Source organism: Musca domestica, unplaced genomic scaffold (genome assembly GCF_030504385.1).
Source record: "Musca domestica strain aabys unplaced genomic scaffold, Musca_domestica.polishedcontigs.V.1.1 345, whole genome shotgun sequence".
Lineage (NCBI taxonomy): Eukaryota > Metazoa > Arthropoda > Insecta > Diptera > Muscidae > Musca > Musca domestica.
Genome location: NW_026712314.1, coordinates 110295 through 132229, shown reverse-complemented (window position 1 = coordinate 132229; position 21935 = coordinate 110295). Strand labels below are relative to the sequence as shown.

Genomic DNA, 21935 nt, shown 5'->3' with positions numbered 1-21935 from the left:
GGCATAACAAGTCTCATTTATTATATTGTCGACAACCTGAGCCATGGGTTGTGGGGCAACGCATTTGCCCGAGGAATCATTTCAAACTAATTTTGCAGTGAACCGTTGCCTCCCTCTTACCCACTTTTACATGTTTTTTAACATTTCTTTTTCTTTTGCATATGTCAAAGACAAACGATTACAATTTGCGGCTATTTTACCACTACAATTTATTTCGGGTTCAAGTCCCTGGGAAATGACAAAAAAACAACAGGACCGTGAATAACTTTTAAATCCCTTTTGTTTAACAACAAATTAATGCCCACAATAAAAAGCAAACGAAAAAATCCAAACTTTTGCATAGCTTCTCAGAATAAAACGACACTGAATACCGCAACCTGGCCGACTATCAGAGAGACAGTTCGCCGTCTGTCCTGACTTGTTCAGTCGTTTTTACTAATGAAGATGAGAAAGAATTGTTAACAGACAAATGTTTGTTGCGGGAATAGATGGATGTAGAGATCACCACTGGATGCATCCACTTGAGCATTTAACTGCCGCAAAGATTTCCCAAAAACCAAACAACAACAATCACCATCATCATCACACAATCACATAAGCCTTTTTTGGGGGTATTAACGTGGCCATGATTAATGTGTGGCCATATATTAAATTCATATTTCGTGGTTTTCTTAAACAAAATATATATATATGTAAAGAATTTCGGTTTTAGGGTCTTATTTTTTGGGAACACCACCACCAACAACAACAAGAACCCGATACAGAAATCACAAATCGCTTTTGTCTTCTTCTTCTTTTGGCACAACGTCGTAACAACCGAGAGAAATGCGCCTCGCGAAAAAAATCAAATAACTTCAAAATAATTGTTGACGGATTTTTTTGGTCATTAACTGTGCAACATTGCAAAATGGGTGAGAGGGGCACTCGAAGAAAAATGTTCGTTGGAAATAAAAAATATTGAAGAAAATAGATAAAAAAATCACTTTAATGTCCTGATTGTACTGGACACATATTTTAAAAATATTCCTCGAAAAAAATCTTAAAATTTACGAATATTGAAACAATGCGATGAATATTGATGAAAATTCACGAATGTTGGTATGATAGTCCTTGAAAAAACTTAAAAATCCACAAATATTGTTCTGCTGATTCTGAAATCAAATCCTTAAAAATTAATGAATATCGGTCTGATGGTTCTTGAAAAAAATCTTAAAAATCCACAAATATTGGTCCGATGATCCTTGAAAAAATCCTTAAAAAACAACGAAAATTAGTCTAGTGGTCCTTGAAAAAATCCTTAGTGTGATGATCCTTGAAAATCCTTAAAAATTGCGTAATTGCGTCCACAAATATTGGTCTGATTGTCTTTGAAAAAATCCTTAAAAACCCACGAATATTGGTCTGGCCCTTAAAAAATCCTTAGTGTGATGATCCTTGAAAAATCCTTGAAAATTACACGAAAATTGGTCTGATGATCCTCCAAAAATACTTAAAAGTCCACGAATATTTGTCTAATGACCTTTGAAAATATCCTCAAAGATCCACTAATATTATTCTGATAATACTTGAAGAAAAAGGTCCTTAAAAATCCACGAATATTATTCTGATAATCCTTGAAGAAATACTTGATGTAATGGTCCCCGAAAACAATTCCTTAAAATTCCAAGAAAATTGGTCTGATCATCGAAGAATATTGGTCTGATAGTCTTTGAAAAAAATCCACGAATTTTGGTCTGACGGTCCTTGAAAAAAGAATCCTTAAAATTTTCGAATTGCGATCAGACAGTCTTTGGACAAAAAAAACTTAAAAATCCAGAAATATTGGTCTGAAGGTTCTTAAAGAAAATGGTCCTTGAAAAAATCCTTAACAACAAATATTGATCTGATGATCCCTGAAAAAAGAATCCTGAAAATCCTCGAATTTCGATCAGATAATCCACGAATATGGGTCTAATGGTCCTTGAAGTAAAAGTACCTTGAAAATAATCCTTAAAGTCCAAGACTATTGGTCTGATGGTTATTGAAATAATCCTTAAAAATTCACGAATATCAGTCTGATTGTCTTTGAAAAAAATGCACGAAAATTGGTCTGACTGTCCTTGAAAAAAAATTCTTAAAAAACTACGAATATTTTTCTGATTGTGTTTGAAAAAAGGGGTCCTTGAAAAAAATCTTAAAAACCCGCGAATATTGGTCTGATGGTTCTTGAAGAGAAATCCTTAAAAATCCACGAATATTGGTCTGACGTTCCCTGAAGAAAAAGGGCCTTGAAAATAATCCTTAAAATCCAAGATTATTGGACTGATGGTTATTGAAAAAATCCTTAAAAATTCACGAATATCATTCTGATTGTCCTTGAAAAAAATGCACGAAAATTGGTCTGACTGTCCTTGAAAAAAAATTCTTAAAAATCCGCGAATATTGGTCTGATGGTTCTTGAAAAGAAATCCTTAAAAATCCACGAAAATTGGTCTGATGTTCCTTGAAGAAAAAGGGCCTTGAAAATAATCCTTAAAATGCAAGACTATTGGTCTGATGGTTATTGAAATAATCCTTAAAAATTCACGAATATCAGTCTGATTTTCCTTGAAAAAAATCTTAAAAAACTACGAATATTGGTCTGATAGTCCTTAAAAAGAAAGACCTAAAAATCCACGAATATTGGTCTAATCGTCTTTGAAGAAAGGGGTTCTTGAAAAAATCTTAAAAATCCGCGAATATTGGTCTGATGGTTCTTGAAAAGAAATCCTTAAAAATACACGAATATTGGTCTGATGTTCCTTGAAGAAAAAGGACCTTGAAAACAATCCTTAAAAATCCACGAGTATTGGTCTGATGGCCCTTGAAAAATTCCTTAAAAATCCACGAATATCAGTTCGATTGTACTTGACAAAAATGCAAGAATATCGGTGTGATTTTCCTTGAAAAAAAAATCTTAAAAAACTACAAATATTGGTCTGATGATTCTTGAAAAAATCCTTAAAAATTCACGATTATTGTCCAGGCGGCCCTTGAAAAAAATCCTTAAAAATCTACGATTATTGTCCAGGCGGCCCTATGAAAAAATCCTTAAATATCCACGATTATTGTCCAAGCGGCCCTTGAAAAAAAATCCTTAAATATTCACGATTATTGTCATTGATGTGATGGTCCTTGAAAAAAACCCTTAAAATTCCACGAATATTGGTCTCATGGTCTTCGAAAAAAACCTTAAAAATTTGCGAATATTGGTTTGATGGTCCGTAAAAAAATCCTTTAAAATTCACGAATATTGGCCTGATGGTCCTTGAAGAAAAAGGTCCTTGATAAAAATCCTTAAAAATCCACGAATATTGGTCTGTTAGCCCTTGAAAAAAATCCTTAAAAATTCAAGAATATCAGTCTAATTGTCCTTGAAAAAAATTCACGAAAATTGGTCTGACTGTCCTTGAAACAAATCTTAAAAAACTACGGAGATTGGTCTGATGGTCCTTGAAAAAACCTTAAAAATCCACCAATATTGGTCTGATAGTCCTTGAAAAGAAATACCTAAAAATCTACAAATATTGGTCTGATTGGCTTTGAAGAAAGGGGTGCTTGAAAAAAATCGAAAAAATCCGCGAATATTGATCTGATGGTACTTGAAAAGAAATCCTTAAAATCCACGAATATTAGTCTGATGTTCCTAGAAGAAAAAGGACCTTCAAAACAATCCTAAAAAATTCACGACTATTGGTCTGATGGCCCTTAAAAAAAATCCTTAAAAATTCACGACTATTGGTCTGATGGCCCTTAAAAAACTCACGAATATCAGTACTTGACAATGCAATGATATCGATCTGATTTTCCTTGAAAAAATTCTTAAAAAACTACGAATATTGGTCTGATGGTTCTTGAAAAAAATCCTTAAAATCTACGAGTATTGGTATGATGGTCCTTGAACAAAAAAAAAACCTTAAAAATCCACGAATATTTATCTAACGGTGTTTTTTAAAAAATCCTTAAAAGTCAAAGAATATTGGTCTGATCGTTTTTTTTAATATCCTTAAAACTCCACGACTATTTTTACGATGGTCCTTCATAACAAAACCTTAAAAATCGAAGAATATTGGTCTGATAGTCGTTGAAAACAATTTCTTAAGAATCCAAGAGTATTGGTAGTCCTTCATGGTCCCTGGAAAAAATCTTTAAAACAACGAATATTGGTCCCTTAAAAATCCAAGAGTATTGATCTGATAGCCCTTGAAAAAAATCTACGAATTTTGGTCCTTGAAAAATGCTTAAATCATGAAAATTAATCTCATGGTCCTTGAAAAATAATGGTGCTTCAAAAAAATTCTTAAAAATCCATGAATGTGGGTCTGATGGTCCTTGAAAAATATTCCATGAAAAACCAAGTTTTTTGGCCCTTAAAAAATATTTTTAAACTCCGCGTATATTGTTCTAATGTCCTTAAAAAATATTCTTTAAAATCGAAGTTTATTGGTTTAATAGTCCTTGATAGAATATTTTTAAAAAATCCACTTTTAGTGTTCTGATGCCCCTTTGAAAAATATTCTCTTAAAAATCCAAGTTGATTGCTAGAAAAGTCCTTAAAATATTCTTGAAATCTCCGATTATCATTTCTCTTCGAGTGTAATCCAGCCACAAAAAATAAACAGAAAACAAATATTTTAGACCAAGTTGAATGCTCGATTTGTGTTGCTAAAGATGATGAAGACGGCAACGACGACGATGAATGAATGCGAATGGAATATCTTTTCACGAATTTGGGTATTTCATTTAACGGTCTTCTTTAATACAAAGTCATTTTATATGATGAAGCTGTGATTGTTGTTCTCGTTGTTTCCCAGATCCTTTTGTGATTTTTCTGTCTTATTTTCTTTTGTGGCTGGAAATGGGTTTGATTCCCCTTCAAAAAAAAAAACCGAAAAAGCATTTTGTATGATGGCGCGCTTACTCTTTCCGTTTTGGATTTCGGCTGTGTAACTGCAGTTTGGCGTTGTTGTTGTTGGGTAAGCTGTGTGATTTTTGAAATGTGTTAAAAATTTAAATTTATTTGCTGTCATTAATTTGGCACCTTGCGCGAAATTAGTTCACCATGATGACTTTATCTTCTTTTTCTCGTTTCTTGGGGATTTCGTGTTCTCTTTGGTGATTCGGGAATGATGATGACGATGCAACAGCGGCGGATTCTTTCTTTTCTTGTTGGCGAGTAATGCAGTTTGCCGCCGCCGCTTTAATATGTATGAAAGGAAATTTGGAAATTGACCAAAATATTATTGCCGTTAGTATTGTTGGCATAATTGAAACAGTGGTTCAAAGAAAAAAAAATTCTTCTTATGGTCCTTAAAAAATATTCTTTAAAAAATCCACGGTTGGGATGGTCCTTAAAAAATATTCTTTAAAAAATCCACGGTTGGGATGGTCCTTAAAAAATATTCTTTAAAAAATCCACGCTTGGGATGGTCCTTAAAAAATATTCTTTAAAAAATCCACGGTTGGGATGGTCCTTAAAAAATATTCTTTAAAAAATCCACGTTTATTGTTGGGATGGTCCTTGAAAAATATTCTTTAAAAATCCACGTTTATTGTTGGGATGGTCCTTAAAAAATATTCTTTAAAAAATCCACGTTTATTGTTGGGATGGTCCTTAAAAAATATTCTTTAAAAATCCACGTTTATTGTTGGGATGGTCCTTGAAAAATATTCTTTAAAAAATCCACGTTTATTGTTGGGATGGTCCTTAAAAAATATTCTTTAAAAATCCACGTTTATTGTTGGGATGGTCCTTAAAAAATATTCTTTAAAAATCCACGTTTATTGTTGGGATGGTCCTTGAAAAATATTCTATAAAAAATCCACGTTTATTGTCGGGATGGTCCTTGAAAAATATTCTTTAAAAAATTTACGTTTATTGTTGGGATGGTCCTTAAAAAATATTCTTTAAAAATCCACGTTTATTGTTGGGATGGTCCTTGAAAAATATTCTTTAAAAAATCCACGTTTATTGTTGGGATGGTCCTTGAAAAATATTCTTTAAAAAAATCCACGTTTATTGTCGGGATGGTCCTTGAAAAATATTCTTTAAAAAATCCACGTTTATTGTCGGGATGGTCCTTGAAAAATATTCTTTAAAAAATTTACGTTTATTGTTGGGATGGTCCTTGAAAAATATTCTTTAAAAAATCCACGGTTATTGTTGGGATGGTCCTTGAAAAATATTCTTTAAAAAATCCAAGTTTATTGTTGGGATGGTCCTTGAAAAATATTCTTTAAAAAAATCCACGTTTATTGTCGGGATGGTCCTTGAAAAATATTCTTTAAAAAATCCACGTTTATTGTCGGGATGGTCCTTGAAAAATATTCTTTAAAAAATTTACGTTTATTGTTGGGATGGTCCTTAAAAAATATTCTTTAAAAAATCCACGGTTATTGTTGGGATGGTCCTTAAAAAATATTCTTTAAAAATCCACGTTTATTGTTGGGATGGTCCTTAAAAAATATTCTTTAAAAATCCACGTTTATTGTTGGGATGGTCCTTGAAAAATATTCTTTAAAAAATCCACGTTTATTGTCGGGATGGTCCTTTAAAAATATTCTTTAAAAAATTTACGTTTATTGTTGGGATGGTCCTTGAAAAATATTCTTTAAAAAATCCACGGTTATTGTTGGGATGGTCCTTGAAAAATATTCTTTAAAAAATCCAGGTTTATTGTTGGGATGGTCCTTGAAAAATATTCTTTAAAAAAATCCACGTTTATTGTCGGGATGGTCCTTGAAAAATATTCTTTAAAAAATCCACGTTTATTGTCGGGATGGTCCTTGAAAAATATTCTTTAAAAATCCACGTTTATTGTTGGGATGGTCCTTGAAAAATATTCTTTAAAAAATCCACGTTTATTGTCGGGATGGTCCTTTAAAAATATTCTTTAAAAAATTTACGTTTATTGTTGGGATGGTCCTTGAAAAATATTCTTTAAAAAATCCACGGTTATTGTTGGGATGGTCCTTGAAAAATATTCTTTAAAAAATCCAGGTTTATTGTTGGGATGGTCCTTGAAAGATATTCTTTAAAAAATCCACGGTTATTGTTGGGATGGTCCTTGAAAAATATTCTTTAAAAAATCCAAGTTTATTGTTGGGATGGTCCTTGAAAAATATTCTTTAAAAAAATCCACGTTTATTGTCGGGATGGTCCTTGAAAAATATTCTTTAAAAAATCCACGTTTATTGTCGGGATGGTCCTTGAAAAATATTCTTTAAAAAATTTACGTTTATTGTTGGGATGGTCCTTGAAAAATATTCTTTAAAAAATCCACGGTTATTGTTGGGATGGTCCTTGAAAAATATTCTTTAAAAAATCCACGTTTATTGTTGGGATGGTCCTTGAAAAATATTCTTTAAAAAATCCACGTTTATTGTTGGGATGGTCCTTGAAAAATATTCTTTAAAAAATCCACGGTTATTGTTGGGATAGTCCTTGAAGAATAATCTTTAAAAATCCACGTTTATTGTTGGGATGGTCATCGAAAAATATTCTTTAAAAAATCCAAGTTTATTGTTAAGATGGTCCTTGAAAAATATTCTTTAAAAACTCCACGTTTATTGTTGGGATGGTCCTTGAAAAATATTCTTTAAAAAATCCACGGTTATTGTTGGGATGGTCCTTGAAAAATATTCTTTAAAAAATCCACGTTTATTGTTGGGATGGTCCTTGAAAAATATTCTTTAAAAAATCCACGTTTATTGTCGGGATAGTCCTTGAAAAATATTCTTTAAAAAATCCACGTTTATTGTTGGGATGGTCCTTGAAAGATATTCTTTAAAAAATCCACGGTTATTGTTGGGATAGTCCTTGAAGAATATTCTTTAAAAAATCCACGTTTATTGTTGGGATGGTCATCGAAAAATATTCTTTAAAAAATCCACGTTTATTGTTGGGATGGTCCTTGAAAGATATTCTTTAAAAAATCCACGTTTATTGTTGGGATGGTCATCGAAAAATATTCTTTAAAAAATCCACGTTTATTGTTGGGATGGTCCTTGAAAGATATTCTTTAAAAAATCCACGTTTATTGTTGGGATAGTCCTTGAAGAATATTCTTTAAAAAATCCACGTTTATTGTTGGGATGGTCATCGAAAAATATTCTTTAAAAAATCCAAGTTTATTGTTAAGATGGTCCTTGAAAAATATTCTTTAAAAACTCCACGTTTATTGTTGGGATGGTCCTTGAAAAATATTCTTTAAAAAATCCAAGTTTATTGTTGGGATGGTCCTTGAAAAATATTCTTTAAAAAATCCACGGTTATTGTTGGGATGGTCCTTGAAAAATATTCTTTAAAAAATCCACGTTTATTGTCGGGATGGTCCTTGAAAAATATTCTTTAAAAAATTTACGTTTATTGTTGGGATGGTCCTTGAAAAATATTCTTTAAAAAATCCACGGTTATTGTTGGGATGGTCCTTGAAAAATATTCTTTAAAAAATCCACGTTTATTGTTGGGATAGTCCTTGAAAAATATTCTTTAAAAAATCCACGTTTATTGTTGGGATGGTCCTTGAAAGATATTCTTTAAAAAATCCACGGTTATTGTTGGGATAGTCCTTGAAGAATATTCTTTAAAAAATCCACGTTTATTGTTGGGATGGTCATCGAAAAATATTCTTTAAAAAATCCACGTTTATTGTTGGGATGGTCCTTGAAAGATATTCTTTAAAAAATCCACGTTTATTGTTGGGATAGTCCTTGAAGAATATTCTTTAAAAAATCCACGTTTATTGTTGGGATGGTCATCGAAAAATGTTCTTTAAAAAATCCAAGTTTATTGTTAAGATGGTCCTTGAAAAATATTCTTTAAAAACTCCACGTTTATTGTTGGGATGGTCCTTGAAAAATATTCTTTAAAAAATCCAAGTTTATTGTTGGGATGGTCCTTGAAAAATATTCTTTAAAAAATCCACGGTTATTGTTGGGATGGTCCTTGAAAAATATTCTTTAAAAAATCCACGTTTATTGTCGGGATGGTCCTTGAAAAATATTCTTTAAAAAATTTACGTTTATTGTTGGGATGGTCCTTGAAAAATATTCTTTAAAAAATCCACGGTTATTGTTGGGATGGTCCTTGAAAAATATTCTTTAAAAAATCCACGTTTATTGTTGGTCTGGTCCTTGAAAAATATTGTTTAAAAAATCCACGTTTATTGTTGGTCTGGTCCTTGAAAAATATTGTTTAAAAAATCCACGTTTATTGTTGGTCTGGTCCTTGAAAAATATTGTTTAAAAAATCCACGTTTATTGTTGGTCTGGTCCTTGAAAAATATTCTTTAAAAAATCTACGTTTATTGTTGAAGTGGTCCTTGAAAAATATTCTTTAAAAAATCCACGTTTATTGTTGAAGTGGTCCTTGAAAAATATTCTTTAAAAAATCCACGTTTATTGTTGAAGTGGTCCTTGAAAAATATTCTTTAAAAAATCTACGTTTATTGTTGAAGTGGTCCTTGAAAAATATTCTTTAAAAAATCCACGTTTATTGTTGAAGTGGTCCTTGAAAAATATTCTTTAAAAAATCCACGTTTATTGTTGGGATTGTCCTTGAAAAATATTCTTTAAAAAATCCACGTTTATTGTTGGGAATGTCCTTGAAAAATATTCTTTAAAAAATCCACGTTTATTGTTGGGATGGTCCTTGAAAAATATTCTTTAAAAAAGCCATGTTTATTGTTGGGATGGTCCTTGAAAAATATTCTTTAAAAAATCCACGTTTATTGTTGGGATGGTCCTTGAAAAATATTCTTTAAAAAATCCACGTTTATTGTTGGGATGGTCCTTGAAAAATATTCTTTAAAAAAGCCATGTTTATTGTTGGGATGGTCCTTGAAAAATATTTTTTAAAAAATCCACGTTTATTGTTGGGATGGTCCTTGAAAAATATTCTTTAAAAAATCCACGTTTATTGTTGGGATGGTCCTTGAAAAATATTCTATAAAAAATCCACATTTATTGTTGGGATGGTCCTTGAAAAATATTCTTTAAAAAATCCACGTTTATTGTTGGGATGGTCCTTGAAAAATATTCTTTAAAAAATCCACGTTTATTGTTGGGATGGTCCTTGAAAAATATTGTTTAAAAAATCCACGTTTATTGTTGGGATGGTCCTTGAAAAATATTCTTTAAAAAATCCACGTTTATTGTTGGGATGGTCCTTGGAAAATATTGTTTAAAAAATCCACGTTTATTGTTGGGATGGTCCTTGAAAAATATTCTTTAAAAAATCCACGTTTATTGTTGGGATGGTCCTTGAAAAATATTGTTTAAAAAATCCACGTTTATTGTTGGGATGGTCCTTGGAAAATATTGTTTAAAAAATCCACGTTTATTGTTGGGATGGTCCTTGAAAAATATTGTTTAAAAAATCCACGTTTATTGTTGGGATGGTCCTTGAAAAATATTGTTTAAAAAATCCACGTTTATTGTTGGGATGGTCCTTGAAAAATATTGTTTAAAAACTCCACGTTTATTGTTGGGATGGTCCTTGAAAAATATTCTTTAAAAAATCCACGTTTATTGTTGGGAATGTCCTTGAAAAATATTCTTTAAAAAATCCACGTTTATTGTTGGGATGGTCCTTGAAAAATATTCTTTAAAAAAGCCATGTTTATTGTTGGGATGGTCCTTGAAAAATATTCTTTAAAAAATCCACGTTTATTGTTGGGATGGTCCTTGAAAAATATTCTTTAAAAAATCCACGTTTATTGTTGGGATGGTCCTTGAAAAATATTCTATAAAAAATCCACATTTATTGTTGGGATGGTCCTTGAAAAATATTCTTTAAAAAATCCACGTTTATTGTTGGGATGGTCCTTGAAAAATATTCTTTAAAAAATCCACATTTATTGTTGGGATGGTCCTTGAAAAATATTCTTTAAAAAATCCACGTTTATTGTTGGGATGGTCCTTGAAAAATATTCTTTAAAAAATCCACATTTATTGTTGGGATGGTCCTTGAAAAATATTCTTTAAAAAATCCACGTTTATTGTTGGGATGGTCCTTGAAAAATATTCTTTAAAAAATCCACGTTTATTGTTGGAATGGTTCTTGTTAAGATGGCCTTGGAAAATATTATTAAAAAAATCCTAGAAAAATATCTTTTAAAAAATAAACGTTTTATTGGTCTGATGGTCCTTGAAATAGAATTCCCATAATGTCCGAGCTCATTCCTCAAATGGCTAATTTCCTTAAAATCTCCTCCTCCAAATCACTGTGCCCTCCTCATCACGCATACCAACTTTGATTGCCTTCACAGCTACGTTTTGTCCATTATCGATGGTTGAGTTTCCAAGTAGCTCCGTAAATTTTACATACACAAATATTAAAGGCCAAAGGGGACGAGAATCCATGATTAAAATGAAATTTAAAATAACGTAGCCCCGTCATCCCATCACGCTGCATCCTTTGTTCGTCCTAGCCAAGAGTTTTTGCCAACCAATTGGTGTAAAAACAGAACATTCGGTATTTGTTAGAGAGAGAGAGGTGGAAATCGAATAAATATGAGTGATATTTAATTGCACGAGGAACAGAACTCATTCCAATCCAAAGGTACCATCTTCCATATTTAATACCCACACACATGCCGTCCAACGCATTATAATCGCCCGTTCCGTCCGGGAACAAACAGCTTACGAAACAATGTTAAGGTTTTTAGTTTCGATACGGATTTTCGACTGTAATACCTGCATTGGCGTTGTTGTTTTAATGTCATTGGCCGCGCTTGCCTGCTGACCAAAGTCATTCAATTCGTTTACTGCAGGGCAGCCGCAACAAAAATCAAGCCGAATCGAGAGAGGAACATGAAAAAGATTAAGGGAAATAAATTGATACAAATTATGTTATTAAAATTTAAGTGAGAAAAATGAAATTAAAAACGCATTTAAGGTCATTTCTTTTTTCTGGTTCCTCAGGATCTCACCAGCAGTAGAATCCCCTGCCCAGTTCATGTCGATGACTTTGTTTTCATTAATAATTCAAGCCTCTTTATGTCATGGACAATTTGAATTGTTGAGCTTTTGGCTTTTTTTGGTTGGGCGTCGAATGTGGCGATAGTTTATGTTTCCTCCCGTGGCTTGTTTGTTCCAACAAGGTTGGGAAATTAATGTTTTAAATAATGTTGTTTGGCAATTCCAAGTATTCCTCTTTTCTGGCTGGAAAATATTGCTAATCATTTGATGAAACTTTATCGTTAGCGCTTGAGAGTTTTTAATTTAAACATACATATATTTGCCAGGAAGTGATAGTATCTTCTTGGATTATCTTAAATTTACTACATTTGGATTTCCGTTGATTGAAATTTAGTAAAAACCACCGATTCCTCGCTCATCGAGATGATCATCTGTTATAGCTCTTTGCAGTTACCTACAACGAAGGAGATACATATCATTGAAAATGTCTTACCGCCCACGTTTGCTTTTTTACCCTATGACAAAGGCTCTCTGGTGTATAATCGACCTCATATCATAGATCTTACTATTGCCTTTCCTGAGATTAGAAAATTTCATATTTTAATATACAGGTTTTGATCTACAAATGGACTGATGGTGTCCTAAAGAATAGATTTGATTCTCGTCGGAAAGAAATGTTGTTGGCGTTTTGGTCTATATATTATTTTCTAAACATCCATGAAGTCAACCCACTTCTTAAATTGTTGCCAACGACAGTTCACTGTATCGTCACCTCGGGAGTCTTATAATGACTTTTATTTCTTAGTCTACGAAAGCTGCATTCGGTTTTCCGGCATTGACCATAGAGTTCATCGGAGTTCATTGACTATTGTTTCTTAATCCCGAAATGTTGACCTCCAACATTTCGGAAGCATTCATGCATTCTTGTTAAGATATAACTGTCATTGTGAAGCCACTGGGGTGCAGATACAAACTTAATAATCTATTTTTCTGAACAAATTCATACTCAACAAAATGTGTGGTCAATGAAAGTCTTTGTATGTGGGCAATCTTCCAGCGAGAATTAAAGACCTTCAACCCAGGACAGATCCAAAATCGGGTAAACGCCACGGATACTGTGGTCTATATGGTTGAGGAATCCCAGATTTCCCATAGTACCTTGGTCGGTCTTGAAAGTTGTGAGAAAACGTAAAACGCTTTCCCAATCTTAGAGACTCAAATTTCAGAAACTAGTAGCATCCTCTAGAAAAAAAATGTTTTCCAAATGACTCTTTAGTGAACCTTAAACAAGATTTAAGTACAACATTCCCCATTGATAGCCTATAAATATTACATATTTTTCTTTTGCCGATACAATACTTGCATGGACCTTATAAACACAGTCCCCTTATCCCCATCTGGTAGAAAGGCAACCAACCTGCGTGTAAGAAAATACCTTCATGATCTATAGAGAGAGAGAGAGAGTACCACACCAGCTCAGCGTGTGGCACAATCCCAACTGTCGTATCGCTATGGACCCAAGGGTATATTACGTTTGTCATTCCGTTTGTAACACCTCGAAATATACATTTTAGAACCCACAAAGTATATATTCTTTATCAGCATAAAATTCTATGTAGATTTAGCGAAGTCTGTGGAGATCACTCTAACTTCCAAACGAAATAAAGTAGGTTGATAAAATTTTACTCAAATGTGTATTATATCTGCAGGACTTTTGGTATTGAAAATGGGTCATGTATGTCCACTTTTTGGTATGGCCCCCATATAACGGTACCTCCCGATATTCGGTATTTTGGTGATTTAAGCGACATTATTCACCGGAAATGTTTCAAATTTGGTATTTGAAGTTCAAAATGGATACTACCGCTTAAGACAGAAAATTGTCTGTGCAGGTCCACGTCTTCGTATAGCCCCCATTTAACGGTACCTCCCGATATTTGGTATTTTGATAGTTTTCGCGACATTATTCACCGGAATTGTTTCAAATTTGGTGTTTGAAGTTTGTAATAGAAACAAATTGTCTGTGCAGGTCCTATATTCTATTTTGACGATTTAGCTACATTATTCACCGAATTTTTTATATTCAAGTTTCATATTGTCATGGCTTATGACAAAAGTTGCCTATGCAGGTCCACGTCGTCGTATAGACCCTAATATAACGGCTACATTCGATATTTTTAAGATTTCAAAAGAATTTGTAACGGATTTTATTTTTTTAAACATTGCCAAAATCTTTCCAAATGATGGAGGGTATTCAAAGATCTTCCCGGCCGAACTTACAGCTTTTTTACTTCTTATTCTTGGAGTTGGAATCAGATCCAGATTAGGCAATAGACAATCAGCAGCAAAAGCTGCAAAAACAACAAAAACCTTTTGTATATTCTCAAAATAACATTCAATATTTTATAAAAACTCATCGTCAAATATTAAATTTCAGATCGTCTATGGATCGTTTTCAGCTTTTACAAATTATTGTGTATCGAAGCTCCATTATCTGCATTAGAGAATTAAAAAGCTTATGTAAGTAAAAACAAGATGAAATCGCCACATGTCCTTTATATATACACGAAAAGCAGAAATGGATTTAATATCAGGGTTTTGTGTTCTTTACGCGATTCCACTCCATATAATCTGTTGTAAAATAACGTACTTATTTCCGCCCTACCAATCGGAGGTTTGTACAAAGGAGTTTCTTTTTCTCTGCTCTTCTTAACCTTATTAGTTCGTAAGAATATTTTTTCTCAAACCCTCTCCATCTTCTGCATTAAATATTACCCACACAACAAATATCAACTCGTGTTAATTATTTATGGTTCTTATTCCTTCCTATTATTTTCTGAATTTAAATGTCTAAGATCTTAATGCTTTGGATTTTTTTTTACATTTCAAAACGAAATTTTAACTGGATTCGATTTTGCAATGAGAAAGTTAATATGACCTGAATCTCATTCTAAAGCCTTAAAGAAGGCGGAAATTTACGATTTCTACTTATTTAATAGGGTTCCACTTCGGGTTTTTATATAATACCGAAAAGTTTGCAAAAATCACGTTGTCTTTAAATATGCCTCTAACTACTGCTTGACCCAACCATTTAAAAGCAACATCTTCCACAAATCTTCTCCATCACAATTCTTTACACAAAAGTAAAATCTACTTTATTTCAACTAAAGTATTCCACAAAAAAATTAGTAATGTATTAAACTTAAATTCTAGTCATAAAAGCAACATCATAAAAGCTAATTATACTACGCCTTTTTCATTTTCTTATTAGCTTTCGCCAGCTTGGCTTTAAGCGCCTTAACATCCAGCTTATTATCATCCACATCGGCGGAACGTTTCTTTGCGGCAGACGGTGTGTCTTCTGTAGGCGGGATAAAATCTTTTTGACGTTTCTCTTCTTGTTTCTTGGCCGCTTCGGTTTGTTTGGCATTGCGTTCCTCTTGTTTGCGCTGTTGTTTCTGTTCTTTGTTTAGGAAATATTCACCCGAAGCCAATTGTTTATCGATCTTGCTCTCCGGTTGAGCCGGTGGGAATGGAGTGTATTCCTTCTTCGGTTTCTTAACCTTAGGCTGTTTGCGTTTGCTAATGTTCTTGTTCTTGAATTTGGGTAAGAAACGAGACCAATCCTCATTGGCCAGTTTGGGATCTTTCATTAGCTCACGTTTTATCATCAGTGCCTTGATATTGTAAATCGGATGGACGTTGTTCATGGTATCGATGACAATATCACGAACCTGTTGAAGACCTTTATAGGGACCCAACGCGGACACTGTATTACCCTGAACTAAAACATAGCAGTCGGTTAAAAGTTCAATAGATTTTAATGTGGCACCATTGGGTCCAATTAAACGTTGACGTCTCTTAACGAATTTGTCCTTCTTCCTCACCAAATTACCGATTTTGATGATATCACATCCGATCTCGTCCTGCAGAACACGTTTGGCTTGCTCAAATGGTACACTACGAGCCATCAATTTAATCATATCTCGAGCCTTTATGATAATATAGGGATCCCATGTTTTACGTGTTGTCTTCACCACCATACTGCCTTCGATCAAATCCAATTCGGCTTTTAGATGAAATTCAGCAACCGTTTGCTGCACCAAAGGCCAGACCTCTTTTAAGTAGCGTTCACGATATTTGGGGAAGAGGGTGGCAAAGGAACTCTCCTCTACCAGTCCATTTGGATTATCTTCTGGTTTGAAGGCGGGTATCTTCATGGCCCAAGCATTTTCAATGGGTTCATTTGTTTGCTTAGGCTCCTCCGTCTCGCTGTCACTCATCTCAATTTTTGGGGTGATTTATAGGTCTATATTACTTTCTGAGGTGTATTAAAGAATAACTATTGAGAATTTGAGTATATTTATTCCAATTTATCTAAATTATTTTTAATATTTTGTACTTTTAATAGACTTTTTTAACTTTTTGCTCCAAATTGCTCGCACGTGTGAGTAGTTGTTGTGACGTTTCTCGAAATGAAAACACACTGCAAAAAAATCGATAACATTGTTATCAAAATCGAGTTAAAGGTTCTTTATACTTTGCGCTTTCAGTTAAGTTGGTTGATTTTTGTCTGGGGGATATTCCTCAAAAAGATTTGTTATCAACTCGAAAAAAAATGCGAAAGTAGTAAATTCTTGTAGGTTCTGGAACGGAGCACATGATACAATTGGTGTGTTTCAGAACAAAAAGGATGTATTTTTTTTTACTACGATAATCGATTTCCCCTTAGTATATTTTGGAGTGGTACAATGAAGATAAGGTAGCAAAGTTGGCAAAATTTTTCAGGTTCTGCATGAATTGTAATGTCAGATTTGCTATCCAAAAATGCAACAAGTTGTTGTTTGGCATTAAATAAAAAAACAACTTGTTGCATTGAATTTGAATAAACAAGTAAAAGATATGAAAATTTAAAGAAAGGTCAACCTTTTTTTTTCAAATTAATATTCTATATTTCTATGTATATTGATTTTGCTAGACTACCTTCTCTTCATTGTAATACATTCCGTTATGATATCGAAAAATATGCGAAACTAGTCGATTCTTGCAGGTTCTGGAGCAGAGCATATATTCTAATGCAAGTTGTCATTCATGTTTGCTAGTCTGTACCGTACTTTACCCAATGCAAGGCATAAAATCAATTAGTCGATTATTTCCAAATTTCAGACCACTTGAGTCAAATTGACTATAATTTTCATTAAGAAAACAAATTTAGGCATTCAAGGCATTTTATGCATTAAATATAATTGATAAAACGAGAACCACAATATTTTAAATCGGTCGCCCCATGTTGGATTTTTAATCGATAATACTTGACGCGTAAAATGTCATTCAATTACTTGATTACTTTTAAAAACATTACAGTCGAATTTAACTGTTATCGATTAGTTCAAGTCGATTACCATTTTCATTGCGAAAAAAACAAGGAAAACAACGCAAATTTTTTTTTGCAGTAGAAAAAAAGGAAAACCCCTATTCTACACACGAAGATTGTTGCCGAAACTAATAAATATAGACGAAAGACTGATCGCAGGAGTCAAGAAACATGATCAATTCTGTACGCTTCGAGCGTGAAGAAAGTTGTGAACATATGCAATTCAATGTCCTCAACGAGAGTTTTGGAGCTGAATCGCCCCCGTCACAAAACCCTGGGGTAACAATGTCGGGCACCAGTACCAGCAGTACCACAAATACAGATGACTCCCTTGCGGGTGCAGGAAATGTAAGTGACCTAATAATATCATTAAGTAGTCCATATCTATATATTATGCACTACTGACTTACTTTGTCTTTGTTCTTTCTTTGTTGTTTTCGATGTTGTTTAGATATTATGCACGCATGATGGTGTTCTCTTGAAAAAAGCTAGCGCCGAACATATTGCCGATCTTAATAACAGTGGTTCCTTGTCTTTGGTGGAATATGGACCGCCACGTAGGCTGTATATTGAATGGAAACCAAATGAAAACATCTTGATTGCTGACGATAGCCAGGACCAGGAAGACTGGGCTCTAGTCGATACAATATCTCGTAGATCACGAACGATATCTGAATGTAAAGCTTTCAATACCAAACCCATGGAGACCTCAACAGGGTCGTTAAAAACAAGGTGTATACGGACATGCCTGGAAGACTTGTCCGGCATTGAAGTTAAACATCGTGGCCAAACTTTACGATTCCTACGCAAATTAGATGGCACCTTGCATTCGGAGTTCTTTTTCCAACACGGCAATGCAGATTTGTTTGTACGAAGTATGCGTCAATTACACATCATCGATATGACACCCTCAACACGCAGTGGCGAGGAGTATGTCATCCTTACCACCGAAACCCAAAAACTGAAGAAAACATTTGCTGAATTGGATATTGGTGAAATCAAGTCCAGTAACATGGGCAATGAAAGTTGGTTGCCCCACAAAGTTGTGGGATTTTTGGTGAATATTCCCGACTACGTGTCGCAGAAGGCGCCACCACGTGTTAGACCCGGTTCCTTGGATGCCAAAGAAAGGCAAATATCATCGCCACCATCGGACAACTATCAAATGGTTGGTTTGGCTGACAGCTCAAATACATCTGGATCGCATAGTAGGGGCAGCAGTTTGGATAAATCGCCCGACATGGATTCCAGTGGCATGGAAAATGTCAAAGAAATAGATGAAAAAATTGTTCCATCATTGCCAGAAAGACGCACAGTAGAGCGGGGTAAACCGCTCAACGAAAATCAATGGCTAGAATTTATGACACCCGAAGGCCGTGTCTCGGATTCGAAACGTGTCTTGGAAATAATTTTCCAAGGTGGCATTGAACCTAGTCTAAGGCCAGAGGTATGGAAATATCTTCTCAACTACTATCAATGGAACGATTCGGAGGTGGAGAAAATTGCAAGACGTAAAGAAAAATCAATGGAATACTACAACATGAAAGCCCAATGGCTGTCAATGACTACAACACAAGAGGCCAACTTTTCGGGTTATCGTGATCGCAAGTGCCAAATCGAGAAGGATGTCAAACGTACCGATCGTTCGTTGGAATACTTTGCCGGTGAAGACAACCCGAATCTGACAACGTTGCAAGGCATTCTTATGACATATGTTAAATATAATTTCGATTTGGGCTATGTTCAGGGTATGTCGGATTTGTTGGCACCCATATTGGCGATAATGGTAAGTTTGAAATAAATGAGATTGTCAGATATAAAGATAATGAAATTATTCCGTTAGTGGTAGTAGATTAGAGAATGGATTTGCAGACATTCATATGCTGCTGGTTGTTGTTGTTGTCAACAGAAATACAAATATGTCGTGACAATTACTCTTGGGTCAATGAATCATTTAACATCGCCTTATCGGAAACCAAATAACATCACAGATAATCGAATTTAATTGCATATTTAATAATTGTATTGATGATTTTGTTTTTCAAAGGTTATTGTGCTTATCAATTTTCCAAAAATTTTAGTGGGCTATGAAAAATCCCCCCGATATCGAATGTAGGATAAAGATAAAGCAATAGTAACAGAAATCTTAGATTATGGACATGGAAAGGAGGGTGTATTAAATTTATCCCTCGTCTTGTAACACTTCTCAATATTCGTGGTTGGTCCCATAAGGTATATATATTCATAATCAGCGTAAAATTCTAAGTCGATTTAAAGTCTGTCTGTTGAATTCAAGATACATACAGGATGAGATAAACAACAAAGTTAAACGTCATAATTTTTACTTTTTTTAATTTTATTGAATGAAAGCAAAAATGTCGGAAATGGCATCGCATTTTAGAATAAGTTTAGATTTGTTAGAATTGGTCAACTTTGACACGAATTATTGCCTTCTAACGGCCAATCACACGCTTCCCGAATGTTGCTCTGCGGTATTTTGGCCCATTACCGGGGAAACACTTGCTTGAGATGGTAGACACTTTGGTATTTTTTAGTGCCAACCTTGCTTTCCAAAATACTTCAGACACAATAGTCCAGTGGATAGGAACCGGATATTTTGGTGGCCATTGTGAGGTGGAAATGAAGGAAATGATCTCATTTTGTAACCATTCCAAGGTCTGCGGCCAAAATGTTTGCATGCCTAAGGCTTTAATACACCCTCCAGAATATTTTCGCGATAATATTGGACATTTAATCTGATGTCACGGTCGATTAATACGAGCGAAAAGCGACTATCGGCTGTTATGGCGGCCCACGCCATCACCATGGCCGGCGCTCGAGTTCTTGTGGCCAACCGAAGGTGCACATTTTCAGCTGACCTCTTTGGCAGGTAAACACGATCATTTTGTTTGTTTACAAACTGCTGGACAACGAATGTTTTCTCATCGGAGAAAACCAAATTCGACAGTTCACCACTATCGGCCATGCGAAGCAACTCTTTAGCTCTTTTGAGTCTATTTTCTTTCTGTTGCGGTTTAAGTTCTGGCACTTTTTGGATTTTCAATGGCTTTACCCCACCCGAGCTCATTTTTCAATATTTGCAGAATAAAATATTGCGATATGTTATACATGTATGTGATATGTGAGCTGTCACTGGAATAATTTTGTCTGAAGTTGGTTGCAGTTTTTTCATCTCACCCTGTACATAGCAATTTGGAATAGAAAGTTTCATGTATAGGTTTCCGTTCCCATATATTGGTTCCACCCGTGTTCAGGAACTTTGAACACTTTGACTACATTCTCCAACCGATCTTGCTAAAATTTGCAGTTTAAATTCGAACACGATCGAATATTGAATCCACTTTCTTTTTGTAAATTTTTTCTTTACCCCATGGCCACAATCAATCACTTTCTTCTTTCTTACAGGAAAACGAAGTCGACGCCTTTTGGTGTTTCGTGGGCTTTATGGACATGGTGTTTGCCAATTTCGACATCGACCAAGCCGGCATGAAAACCCAGTTCAATCAACTGCGTACCCTCTTGGAATTTGCCAATCCACGTCTGTTTAAGTACATGAAAAATCACGATTCGGATAATATGTATTTCTGTTTCCGTTGGCTGTTGGTGTGGTACAAACGAGAATTCTCCAACGAAGACATACTCAAACTATGGGAATGTCTATGGACCAAATTACCATGTCCCAATTTTCATATTCTCATCTCGGTGGCTATACTGGATCAAGAAACCGACATCATTATCGAAAGTAAATATGAATTTACGGAAATTCTGAAACATGTCAATGAACTGTCGGGCAACATAGATCTACAGAAAACGCTAAAAATTGCCGAATCCATATACTATCAAATAAAGGAAGCTGAAAATCTACCCAACGAAATACGACAAATTATTGGCGAACCATTATTGGAACCCGATCACCGGGATGAGGACAATAGTTCACCGCAATCATTTGATGATGGCTTTGATGAACTGGTGCGAGAGCTGACACCAGAAGAAATGAAACGAAAACAGGAATTGTTAGAGGAAGCTTGTGAACGTTCCATGTTTTTACAATACATGTAGATGAATGGTTAAGCACCTTCTTTTGTTAAATATTATGTGAAAACTAATTTTAAGTTTATTTTTGTTTAGATATTTTAATAACCTCCCTTTCCTTTGTTGATACTGTGAATCCTATGCAAATCCTACACCCACCCTTCATTTATAAAAAAAATACAAAGTTTCTTTTTTTTACTTTTAGTATAATCATCAAGAGAAACAAGTAAACTGAAATATATAATAATATCAAGTAAACAATAATGCCTACAACAACAACAAAAGCCACAAAAATGAAAAAAAATGTTTTAACAAAACGATTTATAGAAAATATTCGATTAAAAGATTAACACAAAAAACAAACAATTGCTATATGTAGTATACCATGGCGATAATTTTGATTTTTTTTTTTTTTTTTTTTGTCAATAGAAAATTAAGCATTATTATACACTTACACACACCAACACACAAAGAAAACACATATGTATTTCACTCGATATTGCCACAAAATTTAATTAAAGGGCAAATAAAATATACCAATTTTTTAAAAATATCAAATGGAGAAGAA

At 33.9% G+C, this 21935-nt stretch overlaps 2 protein-coding genes across 2 annotated transcripts; one reads left to right on the top strand and one right to left on the bottom strand.

The window, feature by feature from the left end:
• Positions 1-15056: 15056 nt before the first annotated feature.
• Positions 15057-16415, bottom strand: LOC131803866 (KRR1 small subunit processome component homolog). Its single transcript, XM_059125659.1, has one exon. The coding sequence runs from the start codon at positions 16221-16223 to the stop codon at positions 15186-15188; it is 1038 nt and encodes a 345-aa protein (XP_058981642.1). The 5' UTR covers positions 16224-16415; the 3' UTR covers positions 15057-15185.
• A 927-nt stretch (positions 16416-17342) lies between these two features.
• Positions 17343-21935, top strand: LOC131803865 (TBC1 domain family member 17-like). The gene is made up of 3 exons (XM_059125658.1): positions 17343-17662; positions 17766-19100; positions 20741-21935. The coding sequence occupies exons 1-3, from the start codon at positions 17486-17488 to the stop codon at positions 21392-21394; spliced, it is 2166 nt and encodes a 721-aa protein (XP_058981641.1). The 5' UTR covers positions 17343-17485; the 3' UTR covers positions 21395-21935.